This window comes from Erinaceus europaeus, chromosome 18 (assembly GCF_950295315.1).
Source record: "Erinaceus europaeus chromosome 18, mEriEur2.1, whole genome shotgun sequence".
Classification (NCBI taxonomy): domain Eukaryota; kingdom Metazoa; phylum Chordata; class Mammalia; order Eulipotyphla; family Erinaceidae; genus Erinaceus; species Erinaceus europaeus.
This window is the reverse complement of record NC_080179.1, coordinates 59375821-59394313: the sequence shown is the minus strand read 5'-3', so window position 1 is coordinate 59394313 and position 18493 is coordinate 59375821. Positions and strand designations below refer to the sequence as shown.

The 18493-nt window shown below is 36.2% G+C and overlaps 1 protein-coding gene across 1 annotated transcript in view; it reads left to right on the top strand.

Annotated features, from left to right (window-relative positions):
- LRP1B (LDL receptor related protein 1B) overlaps positions 1-18493 on the top strand; it is a 1816831-nt gene that overhangs the window by 1776221 nt on the left and 22117 nt on the right. The window contains exons 85-86 of the mRNA XM_060178059.1: positions 3877-4051; positions 5770-5874. Of these exons, the coding sequence (XP_060034042.1) occupies positions 3877-4051; positions 5770-5874 (280 nt within the window). The remainder of the gene's footprint in view (positions 1-3876; positions 4052-5769; positions 5875-18493) is intronic.

Genomic DNA, 18493 nt, shown 5'->3' with positions numbered 1-18493 from the left:
ACTATATGGCCATTCAAGTGCACTGAATAATGTGCATCTGACCTGCTATAAAATTATTGAAAGCGTTAAAAAGTGTATAAAAAAAAGTATGTCATGAATTCATTTTAAAATAGTGTCTGCAAAGAGAGGGAACATTTAGCCTATCTAGCAAATTAATCAGATCTACAGTATTCTAATATTTATATCCCATTATGTTGATATATGTGTATGCATATATATATATATATATATATATATATATATAGAGAGAGAGAGAGAGAGAGAGAGAGAGAGAGATTTATTGCACAAGTATAAAGTGTTCAGTAAACTATTTCTGTGTTTGTACACCAGTATAAACCAACACCAAGCTCAAAGAAACAAAATATTGGCACTCATATCCTCTCTGATGTTTTTTTTTCCTTTCCTTCTCTTCAAAAATTACTATTTTTAATTTTTAAACTCAAGGAAAAGTCTTTTGAAATTTACATTTTATATTAACATGACACACACACACTCACATACATATCACAACTCTTTCTGTGCGGCACTAGAAAGCTTAACTTACTGCCCTGGCCATCATGATACTAATGAGTGACAGTTGGTTCTTTTTTTTTTTTTTAAGAAAAAAAAGAGTAAGAGAAGATAGAAAAGAAAGGGAAAGACAAACAGAGATAAGAGAGAGACTCCATAGCAATGCTTTACCATCCATGGAAGAGCTCATCTCCTTACTCATGCTGGATATGGAGCTGCCCCGTGCTGCCAAAGCTTGAACCAAGAGCCTCATAAATAGAGCTGAGCTCTACATACAAGTTATACCCTCAGTTTTTGGATAATTAGAAGGAATACTTTTGTGCATGCCATATATATGTTTTGATGCATCTGTGTAAGATTTTTCATGTGTTTATTCTTGTATCTTTTAGAATATAGGCTATAATTGTCATTTACAAATCAAAATATCTTACAGTGAGCAGACTGTAAGTAAAAATTTAACTTCACTTGGGAATCTGGCAGTAGCTCAGCAAGTTAAGTGCAGGTGGTGCAAAGCGCAAGGACCTGCGTAAGAATCCCGGTTTGAGTCCCTGGCTCCCCACCTGCAGGGGAGTCGCTTCACAGGTGGTGAAGCAGGTCTGCAGGTGTCTATCTTTCTCTCCCCCCCTCTGTCTTCCCCTCCTCTCTCCATTTCTCTCTGTACTATGCAACAATGACATCAATAACAACAACAATAATAAGTAAAACAAGGGCAACAAGAGGGAATAGATAAATATTAAAAACAATTAACTTGGGAGTCGGGCAGTAGCACAGCGGGTTAAGTGCACGTGGTGTAAAGCACAAGGACTGGCTCAAGGATCCCGGTTCAAGCCCCCAGCTCCCCATCTGCAGGGGGTCGCTTCACAAGCAGTGAAGCAGGTCTGCAGGTGTCTGTCTTTCTCTCCCCCTCTCTGTCTTCCCTTCTTCTCTCCATTTCTCTCTGTTCTATCCAACAATGACGACAACAATAAGAACTACAATAAAAACAATAAGGGCAACAAAAAGGGAAAATGAAAAAATAAATATTTTAAAAAATAACTTCACTCTGTGGCACTCTAGCAAAATACCAACAATTGCTTAAGTGTAGAATATGATAGGCTTCAAACCGTAAGTGTGAACTCATGTTTTTTTCTAATTTCTCGGATTTTCTCAGCAGTTTTGGTATGAAAAGAAAGTACTTCATTTTTATATGTTTGAGATTAAAGTTTAATTAGGACTCCCAAATTAGCAAAGGCTTGTGCTATTCCTGTCAGGAATATTAATTTAAAGATATAAAACAATGACAACCAGTAGCATTATTTCCAGATCATTCTTTCTTACATTTATTAGTCCCCAAATTTTAGTTTTTCAACCAGTCCTGTGGAAATCCCTTCAATCCCCGTTCAGATTTATGATTTAGACTCTGGTAGCAAATTGTGAATAACAGAGGAGGACATTGGAATTTGCATTTACAAATAAGTAACCTATGTAATTCCGAATTATCCAGTATAGAAACCTATTAACAGAGACATGTTAGAAAGATCTTAGAAAGAATTATAAACAGACTATTATATCCCATCGACAGTTGAACCATGAACAACAAAGAATGAAATTCTAAGTAGTATGGTACTATCTTAGGAGCTCTGTCAATAGAGATGTTTAGAAACCTTCCAACTATGTAACTACCACGTCTCTGCCTAATAGATACTGTTTTTCAGAGATCTCTGCATTAGATGAGTGACTATACTAAATGTTCTGATAGGCTACTGCTAAATTCCTTATAAATAGAAACCAGAATTTGTGTTATGTACACTATGCATGTCAAGCCCCTAATAAACATAATAGGTAGATGCTAACATTGATATATATATATATATATATATATATATATTTAAACTGTAAAGACTCACTTTGGGCTGGAGAGACAGTGTTATGGTTTTGCAACAGACTTTTATACCTGAGGCTTAGAGGTCCCAGGTTCAATCCCCAGTACCACCATGAGCCAGAACTCAATAGTATTCTGATCTTTCACTGTGTCTTTCTCTCTAGTTCTCTCTCATTATTTTGTATTCCTCGTCTCACTTTTGAAAAGTGCTACTTTTATTAAATTTAATCCAAACCCACATTAGTAGACAAAAGCATTGAGTTTATCTACTTCATTGGACAGTACTCAGCATAATGCAATTACAAATAAAAGAATACTTGAAGTACATTTCCTTGAATACCAAACAAGCCTGTCAATAAATATAATTTCTATCTGATTTAATAATGGTCTAAATAAATATATAGACAAGTTGATTATATATCTATATTTAATTTTCCTCATCCAATATGGCTGGTTACAGTTTACAAATTGTGATTTCTTTATCACAGTTAATCATATTTAACATCATTTCTTGGTCACTGAAAGGAAATTGCAACTTCTAAATCAAACTAGGATCAATTTAAACAGTTCTTTTGCCTATTTGTATCTGTATTTTGAATCTTACCTTTTGAATGTGGTAAATTAGAATATATTTCTAGATATAGACACAACTGATTTTCAAAATACAGACCATTTTAATTACAAAGTTAGCATAGTTACTATATTAAGGAGCCCTTGTTTCACTATTTATGTTCAGTAAGAATATTTGAAGAAGTCTTCTTATGTAGTTGAGAATATTGTCAATGCTCAATGAAGAGCATCTTTTATAACAAAAGGTTTGCACACAGGACAGTTTCCCTCTGAACAGTGGGGAGATTAAAGTCTGACCCTGGGTGCAGTGGGGTCACATCAAGAATAACAAAGTAGACTTTTGTTATCACAACACACCAATGATGGATTGTTCATTCCCAAGTCCACTTTTGTTTTGGAGATGTATAACAGAAATAACTCTTTGCTTTTATTCCCTGCCCAGACATTTGGAAAATACCTGGCCTACTCTGATGCTTTTAAAAGGATGGTTCTTTTCATAGCATCAAAGGCTATGAAGGAGTAGAAAGTCCCTACTCACCACACACTACTCTGTTCTGTGGATGAATAGAGGTGTGAAGAGACTCATTGTTAAAAGACAACAGAGAAATCGAGGCCATTTCTGCTCATAACTTGTTCACTAGAAAGGAAACTAAGGAGCCTTGTTAATATAAGCTTGATTATTCAAAAACAAGACTTTCTCAGTTAAGATTATACTAATTTAACTCAACTCCTATTAGCCAGATGAAACTATCCCTAATGGGGAAAAAATGGAATCAATATTATTATTAGGGATTTTTAGTTACATATAATTTGAAACTGTTTTTGTAAATTAATCTATTGATTAACTTTTTCAGTATTAAATGTGGTAACGTATTGTAGCTGAAGAAAACATCTTGCAATGTTGCTCCATCTCTCCCATTGTGCACTCCTCCTAGATGTGTGTCACCACTACTGTGTGAACTCTGAATCCTGTACCATTGGGGATGACGGACGTGTTGAGTGTGTCTGCCCAACACGCTACGAAGGAGCTAAATGTGAGATTGACAAGTGTATAAGGTGCCATGGAGGGCACTGTATTATTAACAAAGGCAGTGAAGACATATTTTGCAAGTAAGTAGACATGCAACTTAATGTATAATAACTTTCAGACCTAAAAAGGATGTAGTGATCCAGAAATAAACCTTGAAAACTATATATATATATTATTTTCATCAAGCCTGAAATAATTGGACTTTGGTAGATTTACTGCAGTAGCCATCTATCATGCAAAGGATTAAAGTGATCAGTGAATGATATCGTAACCTGCTCTTTCTGCCAAGATTATGTCCATATTTATTGTGATAACATTGATTGTTTCATGACACCTAGTTACTGACATGATCTTTTGATTAGAACCTTAGCATGACTTGTTAAGGTTATGATATTGACCAAAACGTAAATTATTGCATCATTATACTTCTTATAATAGAGTTTATTTTAAATAATTGAGGTTTCTGATTCATTATTCCCTTTTGTCCAGACAGTTTTTACTGTCTGGCCTAGTAGTATTTGTATACATGATTTATTTTAAAATACAACATCTGAATATTGTGAAGCTTTTTTTTTCAAATAAGCTATAGTTATACTGATTATCCAGGTTGTCATACAAGTTAGAATTGTTTTATAGGATTTCTAAAGGGGTCTACTTCATTATTTTGTTGCCATCTTGCATATTGTTGCTGTAATATTAACTTTTATTTATTTATTTATTTATTTAGAATGATTTATTTATTTAGAAAGATTTAGTATGATTTTGTGCTATTACAATAAAATGATTTGGACATTACTGTGGATACTCAGAGAGAAACAATGAAATGAATAAAAGTGACCACAGTATAACACTGTACTTCCTTATGACACATAACTCTTAGAAACTCAAAATAGGTCTTTGAATCAATATTTAAAATTTAGGACCAGCTGATGTATTTCCATGCAGATTATTTGCTATGTGATCCTGTGGGATATAGTTTACAGTGTCAAACTCTCTCTCTTTCTCTCTCTCTCTCATTCTCTCTCTCTCTCTATATATATATATATATACATATATATGCATATACATATATATATATATTTAATATACCAAAACTAATGTCTCCCAACTTGAGATAGACATCACAGTTAATTCTTTCTTTTTTGTTTTTACTAGAGCACTGCTCAGCACTGACTTATGGTGGTGCAGGGTGGACTTTAACGAGGGACTTTGGAGCATCAGGCATGATAGTCTCTCTCTCTCTTTTTCTCTCTCTCTTTAATTATCTTTATTTATTGGACAGAGACAGCCAGAAATAGAGAAGGAAGGGGGAGATAGGGAGAGACATAGAGACACCTGCAGCCCTGCTTCACCACTCAAGAAGCTTTCTCCTTGCAGGTGGAGAGCCAGGGGCTTGAACCCGGGTTCTTGTGCACAGTAACATGTGCGCTCAGCCTAGTGCACCACCACCTGGCCCCCTGAGAGTCTCCTTACTAGGCTATCTACCCCCACCTTCATTACAGTATTTATTCCATACATACCTAACAGTAGTAAGTTTCATATTAAATAATGGGATTGAAATTTTGGGGAAAAATTACCAAAAGAAAAGAATAATTTGAATATGTCATTATTCTGTTAACAAAATATCTTTGTCTCTAGCAGATCTGTCCATCTAAACAATCACTTTAAGCCAGCCACCCTATTACCCTGTTACTCCTTTATGTTGAATATTCCCATCTGCAGAGATTGTGTCGGCTTTCGACAGTAACGTTTCCAGTAACAATGAGGTGTTTTTTTTTTTCTTTCTTTGTTGCTACAGTTGCACTAATGGAAAGATCGCCTCTAGCTGTCAATTATGTGATGGCTATTGTTACAATGGTGGCACATGCCAGCTGGACCCTGAGACAAATGTACCTGTGTGTCTGTGAGTATTTTATAACACTGGGGGTGGGGGTCATGACAGTACTTTGCATGTACGTGAAATTCCTATTATATTGTCCTCATTGCTTGGTGTGATACATTTTAAATGAGTGTTTCGGGACATCTCTGATGAGGAATTGTCCCTTATAGCTCACATGCCTCGAAATCTTCTCCTCCTTCAGATTCCTGATTATTGCCTAAGGAAAAACTCATTCAGTTTTTGGTTTCTTTTTTTTTTTTATTTAGAATTTTTTATTTTATTATTATTTTTTAATATTTATTTTATTTATTCCCTTTTGTTGCCCTTGTTGTTGTTTTTTTATTGTTGTAGTTATTATTGTTGTTGTTGTTAGATAGGACAGAGAGAAATGGAGAGAGGAGGGGAAGACAGAGAGGAGGAGAGAAAGATAGACACCTGCAGACCTACTTCACCGCCTGTGAAGCGACTCCCCTGCAGGTGGGGAGCCGGGGTTCGAACCGGGATCCTTATGCCGGTCCTTGTGCTTTGCGCCACCTGCGCTTAACCCGCTGCGCTACAGCCCGACTCCCTCAGTTTTTGGTTTCGTACCCATTTCAGGCATCCATCGATCTTTGAACTTGGAAATGCTTGGGAAAATTTTCTAATTTCATTGACCTTCTTCAGATATGTGAAACTCAGGAATAGTCATAATTCTAAGTTTGGTATTCACATTCATTCTTTTCAGGAGAACTTGAGATAAATTCTCAAATGAATAATGCTGTTTGACATTTATGTCACGTTTAATGTGGTTTATTACATTATTAAGCTCTTTTTTAAAAAAATAGTATCATGGAAGAAATGTTGATTTACAAAGTCTTCTGTCTTGGGGATAAAATTTCACAGATAAGTAACTAAGCTTATGACTCTTGTGAAATATTGAAATCTTGGTTTCTAAGTATTTTTTTAAGTGCTGGAAATTTTATGCTTCTGAGAAAAAAAAAAACCCTATAATTTAATATCTTCCTCCTCTCAGCTATATAGTTGTCCAGAATGAACAACTCAATATAAAATCATCAGATTATATTTTGAATTTGTTTTCTATCACAGTTTGACTAGAGGATGATGCATACAATCTGTGCCTGTACCCTGCTTTTTGTCTCATCAGAGTAATATGAAATGAGTCTGTATGAGGGAGAAGTGATCAGATCTGAGGGGGGAAAATAATGTTTTAATGTTGCTATCTCTGTGTGGAATATATTTGCAGCATATGTGGCCAAAAAGAGTCAGACGCTTTATTTAGCTGTATTTTACTGAAATTCTGCAGATGCTCTGTGGGGTTTAAAAGTCAGCGCTGTGACCAGAAAGAAAACCCATGTGATCACTACTGTCAGAATGAGGGGATTTGCACTTTAACTGCGTTTAATGAGCCGAGATGCAAGTAGGTTTAACCTTCCACTTACCACTGCGCTTTGTGTGACATCATTTTGGGCCACAGTTCATTGGTTTAAATCATGAACATCCACATGCATTTCACAGTGTATACTTAATCTCAAGGCTCATCTGTGTCATACACACTTAACCTTTGCTTCCCTCGCTGACAAATAAATGCACCACAGTCAAAGTGACTAGAAATACTATGGAGGAAAAGAAATGCTCACAGAACTGTCTAATAAAAGCACATTTTTCTAGAATAGTTACTTTTAATGAGGCAAGTACAGAAGCAGATTTTTTTTTTTTAGATTTTTACTTTTGTACTCTGTACTATAATTGGAATGGCTTTCCATTTCAAGTACTTGTGAGAAGTATGTATTATTTTGTTTCCCAATATTTTATTAGATGTTGTTTTTCCTTTAATATGTAAACGATATTTATAAAATAAATAGATATAGATGAAAATTCCAGAAACCTTATTTAATAGTTTATATTATTCTTTTTTGATTCAGCTTGTCAATGAAATTTCCCTCTCAGAAATTTCTGAGTTCACCACTGTGGTTAACTGTCAAATTTCGTCACAATAGAAGTCACGTTTGAATTTCGTATTTGATTTTTCAGAGATGGGTTACGTTGACATCCTCCTTAATACCTAGTGCCATAAACAGGAAACTTGATTATCAATACCTCAGAATTAAGTAAAGGTTTTAAGGAGCAATTGCATTATACTTACAATTAACAATTTTGTTATCTGAGAAAATGCTATTCCTTAAATACTACTTTTTAAATATGAAAAATTATTTAAAATGCAGATAGGAGTCATTTATATTCTTTTTCTGAAATATATCTGAATATTTTTTTAAAAAGCAATATATGAAAAATACCCAGAAGTAACTCTCTAACTAGTAGTCTATAAACTGTGTATGAATTGACGTTAAGGAGTTGACTCAATTCCTGATTTATAGTCAAGTTTAATGACCTGCTCCACTGAAGATAGAGAGAAAACCTTTCCATAGTCCTGGAAACCAAAAATATCCATTTGAACTAAGTTTATCCCAGAGTTATAATATTTTATAGGATCCTGAAATAATGAGTAGTCACAGACTTGAGCAGAAACTTGAGCTGAATGAATTTCTGTTGAAGGTTATGTGTGTTGGCAGGTGAAAAGAGTCAAGGACCTATACTGTGCTGTGAAGGGGAAAATAACAAAAGCTTTAGATTCATGCACATTTCAGAGTTAGTAAATGCAAAGTAATCCTTAATTAAATATTGATGTAAGTACTTCATTTTTAGAACATTGGTAATGTCTGCTCTGGGAGTTAGTGTTCAAATATTTGGTCCCTACTGGACTATTTCCCAGATGAGGCACACATATCAGTCATACTATACCTAGTAACTCCAAATAGATCTCAAAACATAGCCTGTCAATGGCATTAGAACCAATAATAATGTGTTTTGGAGGCTGGCAGTCAGACACCCCATAGGTCACAGATGTCACCATGTGGTTCAAGTCCCTGGTCCCCATCTGCAGGAGGGAAGCTAAACAAGTAGTAGAGCATTGCTGCAGGCATCTCTTTTTCTCTTACTCTCTTTCCCTTCTATGTTTCTCTATCTTAAGAAATGGGGAAAAAACATAGAAATTATAATTAAATTCTATAATTAGTCATTTATCAGATACTTATTGTTACTTTTGATGAGTTAGACTATAAATTTAGAAATATAATAACATTAAAAACTACTTTAACAATAGTTTGTGTTAGGCACTGCATTAAACATGTTAAAAACCATGCTTAGAGGAAGGTTATATAATAATAATAATTGCTGTCATCGGTTATTGTCCACTTAAAACTTAAATAGTGCCTGTTTGAGTCCAAAGTTCAAATGCTGGCTATAAATCTAATTGTACTACCTTCTTTATGCTCTAATTCCAGTTGACTTTTACTTTTGAAGAACTTAAAATCAACTGGGGATGAATGGCTTTACAGAATTAAAAAATATCATTTAAAATATTTCTGTATACAAGTCTTTCACTTCTTGGGTCAACTTTATTTCAAGGTATTTTATTGATTTTGCTGCAACAGTAAATGGGAGGGATTTCTGGATGTCTTCTTCTTCAGATTTAGTGTTTGCATAAAGAAATGCCACTGATTTTTGTACATTGATTTTGTAGCCTGACACCTTGCTATATTGCCTAATAACTTCCAGTAGTTTTCTTCTGGATTCTTTAGGTTTTTCTATGTATACTATCATATCATCTGCAAATAGTGAGAGCTTGACTTCTTCCCTTCCAATCTGTATTCCTTTGATTCCTTTCTCTTTCCTGATTGCTATGGCAAGAACTTCCAGTACTATGTTGAAGAGTAATGGTGACAGTGGACAGCCCTGTCTAGTCCCCGATCTGAGGGGGAATGCTTTCAGCTTCTGTATGATGTTGACTGTAGGTTTGCTATATATAGACTCCACTATCTTATGGAATTTCCCATCTATTCCCATTTTTTGTAGAGTTTTGAGCATGAATGGGTGTTGGATTTTGTCAAAGGCTTTCTCTGCATCTATTGAGATAATCGTGGTTTTTGGCTTTGCGTTTATTGATGTGGTGAATGACATTCATTGACTTACGGATGTTGAACCAGCCTTGCATTCCTGGGATGAATCCCACTTGGTGATGAACAATCTTTTTGATGTGCTGCTGTATCCGTTGGCCAAGATCTTGTTTAATGTTTTGGCATCTATGTTCATCAGAGATATTGTTCTGTAGTTTTCCTTTTTTGTTCTGTCCCTATCAGCTTTTGGTATCAGGGTGATGTTGGCTTCATAGAAGGTGGAAGGGAGTATTCCTGTTTCTTCAGTCTTATGGAAAAGCTTAAGAAGTATGGGTACTAACTGTTTCCTGAAAGTTTTGTAGAATTCGTTTATGAAGCCATCTGGTCAAGGACTTTTGTTGTTGGGGAGATTCTTAATAACGGTTTCAATTTCTTTGTCTGTAACTGGTGAATTTAGGTTTTGTAGTTCTTCTTGGTTCAGTTTTGGGAGGACATATGTTTCTAGGAATTGTTCCAGGATAGTTTTCCATCCTTTCACTTTAAGTCTGTGTTTATCTTGTTGTGTCAGATGGGATTCTTGCAAGCAGCATATGGTTGGGTTATGTTTTCTGATCCATCCCCCCACTCTGTGCCTTTTGATGGGTGAGTTTAAGCCATTGACATTTATTGATATTATGGATTCAATGTATTGTAGTGCCATTGTTCAACACATTTTTGTTTGCTCTGATATATAGCAAGTATTATAGTGATGTTCTTGTTTATAAGAGGTCTTTTAGAACCTCTTTCAGGGCCAGTTTGGTGATGGTTGCCTTCTTTAACTGTTGTTTGTCTAAGAAGGTTTTGATCCCTCCATATAGTTTGAGTGAAAGTCTAGCAGGATATATTATCCTTGGTTGAAACCCTTTTTCATTCAGGGCTCTATAGATATCTTGCCATTCTCTTCTGGCTTTTAGAGTTTGAGTCGAGAAGTCTGCAGATGATCTTATGGGTTTTCCCCTGTATGTGACTTTTTGTTTCTCTCTTGCAGCATTTAGGATCCTTTCTTTATCCTTACTTCTTTCCATTGTAACTATGATGTGTCTTGGTGTCTTCAGGTCTGGATTGATTCTGTTTGGTATTTTCTGGGCCTCTTGAATCTTGATGTCCTTTCTGTTATTCAGGTCTGGGAAGTTTTCTTCTGTTATTTCCTCTAGAATGTTTGCTTCCCCTTCCTCTCTTTCTTCCTCTGGCAGGCCAATTATATGAATGTTACTTCTTTTGAGATCATCCCATATGTCTCTGTTGTCGTTTTCAGTGTCTCTCAATCTCTTTTTAAGCTCTTTCACCTCTTTCTTTGTTTTCTCTAACTCATCCTCTGTCTGACTAATTCTGTTTTCTACTTTTGTTAGTCTGCTTTCCCTTCCCTCAACTTTTTTCCTCAGTTCAGCTATTTCAGCTTTCAGTTCTCTAATTGCCTCAAGATAATCAGTATTTTCCTTGGGGATCTCAACTGTTGTTTCCCTAATACTGCCATTCCTTTCCTCCAATGTTGTTTTCATTTCTGTGATTAATAAGTTTATTATTGCTTGCATACTTTTCTTATCTATGGTTACTTCTGGTTGATTTGTAGTTTCTTCTGGGTTCTTGTCTTCATTCATTGAGTAGCAATTTTATTTGTTTTTGATCTACCCATTTTTTTGATTTATGTGTTTCTTATTTTTATGCTCTGTTGTTCCTCAGTTTTTGTGTTTTGATTACAAGCAACACTGTACAAATACCTTTATGACAAATGCAATCACCAGCCTCAGGAATTACAATAGCAACTGAAGCAAGGATTGAAGCAGTTTAATCACTACCAGTTAGCTAAACAATGTCTCCAGTCCATGAAAAAGTAGCAACCAAGTCCAAGTGAAGAAGAAAGAGAAAGGAAAGAAGGGGTAACAAGAATAGACAATTATGCAAATCTACTATCCACTGTATATTCTAGGGGTAGCAAGAGGAGAAAGGGAAGTAGAGCAGAGATATACACATAGAGGGTCAACTCTGAGTCAGATTTCTTCCACAAAATAATTCACATATGAATATCAGTGAATTCAGAAAGACAAAGAAGAAGGAAGGTAGAAATGGAAGTCAAGATAAAAAAGAGAAACAAGAGAGAGAAAAGACAAAGATAAGAAAAAGATCTGTAATAAAAGAGCAGTGAAAGGAAAGTTTTTAAATTAATTTAATTTAATTTTTTTAATTAGCTAGGAGGAGGGAGAAGGGGAGAGTCTGTAGAGGAGGTAGGAGTAATGAGACAAGTTCCTCTCACAATGGATAAGATGCCTTCTACCCTAGCAGTGAAAGATACCCTAAGAGTTAATTCTGGTCAACCTAAAGGAAGTGGGGAAAGATATACACCTTTATATAATATTAATAATAAAATAGAGCAGGGTGAAAAACCTGTCCCAGATTGCCTCATGCCTCCTAAGCAGAGGCAGCTGATTGTTAAGAAAGAAAGAAAGAAAAAAAAAAAAAACTCAGGACTAGACAAGAATAGCAGGAATAGACAGTTATGCACTATCTACTATCCACTGTATATTCTAGGGGTAGCTAAAGGAAAAAGGGAAGTAGAGCAGAGATACATGCAGAGAGAGTCCACTCTTAGTCAGATTTCTTCCCCAAAATAATTCCCAAACGTGTATCAGTGAATTCAGAAAGCTGAAGGAAGAAGGAAGAAAGGATGACAAGAATGAGAAAAATAAGAAAAAAAGAGAGAGAAAAAAGAAAAAGATAAGAAAAACAGTAATAAAAGAGCAGTGAAAGGAAAGAGTTATTTATTTATTTATTATTATTTAATTAGCTATGCGGTGGGGGGGGGGGAGACAATGGGTAGGGAAGGTAGGGAAAGTGAAACAAGTTATTTTAACAGTGAATAAGACCCCCAGTCCCCTAGCAATGGAAAATACACTAAGAGTTAATTCTGGTCAACCTGAAGGAGAGGTGGAAAGGGGTACGTGTTTATCTTGTATTGATGATAAAATATAAAAGAGTAAAAAACCTGTCCTGTCTTCAGCTTGGATGGCTCCAGATTGCCTCAGGCCCCCTGAGCAGAGGCAGCTGATTAGCTACTTAGAAAGAAAAAAGGCCAAAGGTTTCTGAAGAGAATAGAATTAGAATGAATTACACCCCCTGGTGGAACAGGAATCTTGGTAAAGAAAGAAGCTCAGCAGGGGAGCCTGCTAGGAGCAGATCTCTGGTCCCCAGGGACTGGTTTTGGGGGGGGGGGTGTGCTTTGGGAATAATAATTTAAAAGAAAAAAATTTTTACCTTTCTTTTTACTCTATTTTCTTTTTTTTTTTTTATTAATTTTTTATTTAAGAAAGGATTAGTGAACAAAAGCATAAGGTAGGAGGGGTACAACTCCACACAATTCCCAACACCCAATCCCCATAACCCACCCCCTCCCATGGTAGCTTTCCCATTCTCTATCCCTCTGGGAGCATGGACCCAGGGTTGTTGAGGGTTGCAGAAGGTAGAAGGTCTGGCTTCTGTAATTGCTTCCCCGCTGAACATGGGCGTTGACTGGTCGGTCCATACCCCCAGTCTGCCTCTCTCTTTCCCTAGTAGGGTGTGTCTCTGGGGAAGCAGAGCTCCAGGACACATTGGTGGGGTCTTCAATCCAGGGAAGCCTAGCCAGCATCCTGGTGGCATCTGGAACCTGGTGATTGAAAAGAGAGTTAACATATGAAGCCAAACAATTTGTTGAGCAATCATGGATCCCAAGCTTGGAATAGTGGAGAGGAAGTGTTAGGGAGATACTCACTGCAAACTCTAGTGTAATCCTGCTTTCAGGTATATATTTTGCAGTAGTTTATGGATACGTGTGCACATAAGCTCTCTCTCACAGAAACTGGTGTATATCTAGGTTATGGGACTTTGTTAGAAAGTGAACTACCTGAGATGAAATTAGAGTGTACTATAAAAGGAAAGGTCTCACCCGAGTAATGAAGCTGAAGGGTTGTCATTCCACACGTGAAGTCTCTGGATACATTCTGAGGTGAAGCATGTTGAGGTAGCAATCGTAGCTTTGGTTAGGTTGTAGTCGGCGGATGCAATGTTATTTGGTTTGGATTGGGAGATGCATACGGGAAAGTGGGCCCTATCCAAGGGTTCCAGGACTGGGGGAAGTAGGGGCTCTATAGTGAAGATGTGAGGTTCCTGCTGTCTTAGGGTTCAAAAAGACAATCAATAGTTAATGTTATCATCACATTATTTGTTAATTGGGTTAACTTTGAAAAGTCCCTTTGTGATGGTTTGCTGGACAGTACCCAGTATCTTGTATATAGCTGTGCTATTGGAAGCTTCTAATCTACTTGGTCTAGGCTTTTGAGAGAGTCCGCATATCAAATACATAGCCTATATATTAAAAAGATTCAGTTTGTGTTTTGAGAAACTTTGAGACATACAATTGATTTCCCCCTCTCATATTAATTAACTACTGATTTATATGTCTACATTTTGCTAGGAGTGTACATAAACACCATTCCCACCACCAAAGGACTGTGACCCATCCCTCCCGCCCACTCCCACCCCCCACTGGCCCAGCAAGCTACATGTCTACCCCTCACCACTGGATTTTTACTTTGGTGCCCTTTTACTCTATTTTCTAACCCAAATTGAGTTATAGTCACCTCCTTGGTGTTACCGCTAGGACCCCTTATTGCCTGGCCTACTAAAGGCAAAAAATCCTACCATTTCCAGTAGATGTGATCAAAGCTCAAGCCACTAGCAGCTTCTCATTCCACCATCTTCCGGAATCCCCCCCTTTGCTCCATTTAAAACATTTCTATTAGAAATATGATCAAAGTGCTTTGCAGGCTACACATCAAAAGGCTTGATTACAGTTTAGTTGACAAGGACTAGAATATGCACAATATAATTATAGGGAAATATATCAAGGGCTATGGCTTCATGCTCACTTATTTCTGAAATCTCTATAAAAAGCATTGTTAAATACCAGTTGGAAAAATGCTAACTTTATAGTAGATAAAATATTTCCACACTATTTTGAAAACATGTTCAGTAATTTTTCAGGTAGGAAAATGATTTTCTAGAGAGAGGAGTAATATAGTTAAAGAGTAAGTCTAACATAAAAATGAAAGCTGCTGAAAAATAGAATATGTGCATTATGGCCTAGTGAGAGGAGAAAAGACTAAAGATAACGCTGCAGTTAGCTGGTGGTGTGCATTCTATCCCATGGCACAGAGTGTATAAAAGAAAATAGAAGGTTAAAGATGGGATCCTATTAAAAAAAACACCATTATTCAAAACTTATGGAAAAAAACAGTGAAGTTAACAGGAAGAATCAGAAGTTGAGGGGAACTTTTCAAAGAGTAGATTTCTCCAAGTTAAAGAAATAATGTCAAATAATTTAACTGCTGTACTGCTTTGCTGTGTGTGTGTGTGTGTGACCCAGGTTCAAACTACAAAACTGAGAGACACTTCGGTGTTGTGATATTTCTCAATATCTCTCTCTCTTGCTCTCTCATTCTCTCCCCAAAGGGAAGAAAAAAATTCATATTAAAATAGGTTAAAAGTTATGTTACTTATTGTATTCATAAATAGATCATTTTAAGAAAATTTTAGAAGACTATTTTAAGAAAAATAAAAGATAGTAAAGAAGATAAAAACTTAATGATAAATTTAACAAACGTAAAACAATGGTAACTTCAAGGAAAAGTAATCTATTTGGCTTTTTTTTTTCTTTCTTCAGAATCACAGCCTGGTGTATTCAGGATTCAAAGAGAGAAGGGGTGGGGGGAGAGGAGAAGGAGAAGATAATGACAACAGATAGACCACAGCAACAGACTCTGACAAGTCTGCATGGTACAAATTCTGGGGGTGGAGTTCTTGGAGAAGATAATGAGTTCTGTTTCTATCACAAAATTTTGAAAAAATTGGAATTACTCTTTGGTATCAAACAGCTAATGAAGGCTTTGGTTTTTAATAATTTAATGATTTATTAAATTATTATTAATATACTTATATTCACTATTATTTACTGTTAGGAATTGTGACAGAGAGTTAGATCAAACAAAGATTTTTATACTCAGATATCCTACAATTGAAATGTCTAGAATTAGGGAAATTTTATAGGCTTACTTAGAATATTTATAATTCAGATGACTTTGAAATGTAACTAAAATATAATTTAATATAAAATTATATGACCTTATAAAATACAAAGAATAACCCTACTAAAGGAACATTTGACTTCCATGATATTTTTTCAATAGTTGATTCTTTAAGAAGAGATATTTTTATATACAGTTTTAGCCTCAAAATTCAATTGATAATTATGTATGTTTAATAAAAATCTTGTGGACATTCTTTCATCTAAATCCTTTACAGGAACCAAAAATTACCTTAAGAAATGAAATGTAGTGTTTGCTTCAGTTTTCTTTTCTTTTTTTTTTTTTTTACAAGTGCACCATTTTTGCTTATCATAAAGTAAAAATAAAAAAAAGAAAAACTATTTGAATTGTGTGGAACTTAAATACACTAGGACAGCCTATACAGACTTCAGATCTGTGAGGCTGGGCAGTAGCACACATGGCACGAAGCGCAAGGTCCTCAGTAAGGATCCCAGTCGAGCCCCGGCTCTCCATCTGTAGGTAAGTTGCTTCACAAGCAGTGAAGTAGTCACAGATGTCTTTCTTTCCCCCTCTCTGTCTTCATTTCCTCTCTCGATTTCTTTCTTTTCTTTTTTTTTTTTTTTTTTTTTTGCCTCCAGGGTTATCGCTGGTGCTCGGTGCCTGCACCACAAATCCACTGCTTCTGGAGGCTATTTTTTCCCTTTTGTTACCCTGATTATTTTACCATTGTTGTGGTTATTATCATTGTTATTGATGCCTTTGTTGTTGGATAGGACAGAGAGAAAGGAAGAGAGGAGGGGAAGACAGAGAGGGGGAAAAGAAAGACACCTGTAGACCTGCTTCACCACCTGTGAAGCTACTCCCCTGTAGGTGGGGAGCCGGAGCTCGACCTGGGATCCTTCCGCGGGTCCTTGCGCTTTGTGCCAGGTGCGCTTAACCCGCTGTGCTACCCACAGACCCTGCACACACTATTTCTATGTGTCCTATCAAACCACAGTGACATCAATAACAAGAATAATAATAACCACAACAACCTTAAACAACAAGGGAAACAAAAGGGATTCATGGTGGAGGCACTGAGCCCCTGCAATAACCCTGGAGTCAATATAATAATAATAATAATAAATTTAGGTCTGTGAAAGTGACAGTTTCTTTTACACAAAAATTTCATTAGTATCTCTTTCAGTTCAAGAAATAGATTTGTAGGGGCAGAGTGGTGGCACACCTAGTTGAGCACACACATTACAATGCTCAAGGACCCAGGTTCAAGCCCCCAGTCCCCACCTGCAGGGGGAAAGCTTCACAAGTGGTGAAGTGGGGCTGCAGATGTCTCTCTGTCTCTCTCCCTCTCTATCTCTATCCGTCTCCTCTAAATTTATCTCTGTCTTTTTCCAATAAATAAATAAAGATAATTATTTTTAAAAAGATAGATTTGTAATTTGAAAGCATTCACTTTTATCTCCTGATGGCCATCTTCACTCTTTACTTCATGTAGAGAAAGACACTATAGGTTTCAAGTGATCAGACCTGAAATAATTTGAACTCCTGAGAGTCTAAACATAAAAAATTAGAGGAGGGTAAGAGATCACTCAGCTGATAGGGTATACATTTTGCCATGTGAAAGGACCCTAGGTTGAACCCCTGGAAGGGAGAAGTTTCATGAGCAGGAAATAGGTGCTGAGGTGTCATTCCTTCACTGTGGCTCTCTCTTTCTGTCACTTTCTATCTGAAAAAATTTAATTAAATAATTAATTTAATGGTGGCAGTACAAAACAAAATTGTATTAATTTATAACAAGATTTGATTATTTGTATATTTATTTATATGAGAGTACCAGAATATCACTTTATTAAAATTTGTGGTACCAAGGAATTGAACTTAGAACCTTAAGCAGACAAGCCCTTCACTATATCCTGGACCATCTATAATGTGTGTTTTTAAAAACTGATTATTATTACAATGAGATATTGGTATCATACAAGCAAGTTTAATAGTTCAAAGATGATGAGAAAGACAATGACTGGTGAGGGCACTATAATAAGTAGTCTTTTTTTTTTTTTTTTTTGCCTCCAGAGTTATTGCTGGGGTCACTGCCTGCACCATGAATCCACTGCTGCTGGAGGCTATTTTTTTTCCCTTTTGTTGCCCTTGTTGTTTTATGGTTGTTGTGGTTATTATTGTTGTTGTTATTGATGTTGTTGTTGGATGGGACAGAGAGAAATCCAGAGAGGAAGGGAAGACAAAGAGGGTGAGAGAAAGACACCTGCTTCACTGCCTGTGAAGAGACTCCCCTGCAGGTGGGGAGTCAGGGGCTTGAACTGGGATCTTTACACCTATGCTTGGGCTTCATGCCATGTGAGCATAACCCACTGCGCTACCACCCGACCCCTGATAAGTAAAGTCTAACTAATCATTTTGTGTGCTAGTAGTGAAAGAAGAGCAGCAAAACCTCCTTTGGTCACTATACAAATACACACAGAAGTCTTTTTATTATAGATTACTTAAATACAGAAGAGTGCAAACTGAATGTATAGATACCAAATGAACTTTTATGAAGACAGTGATCTGAATGAA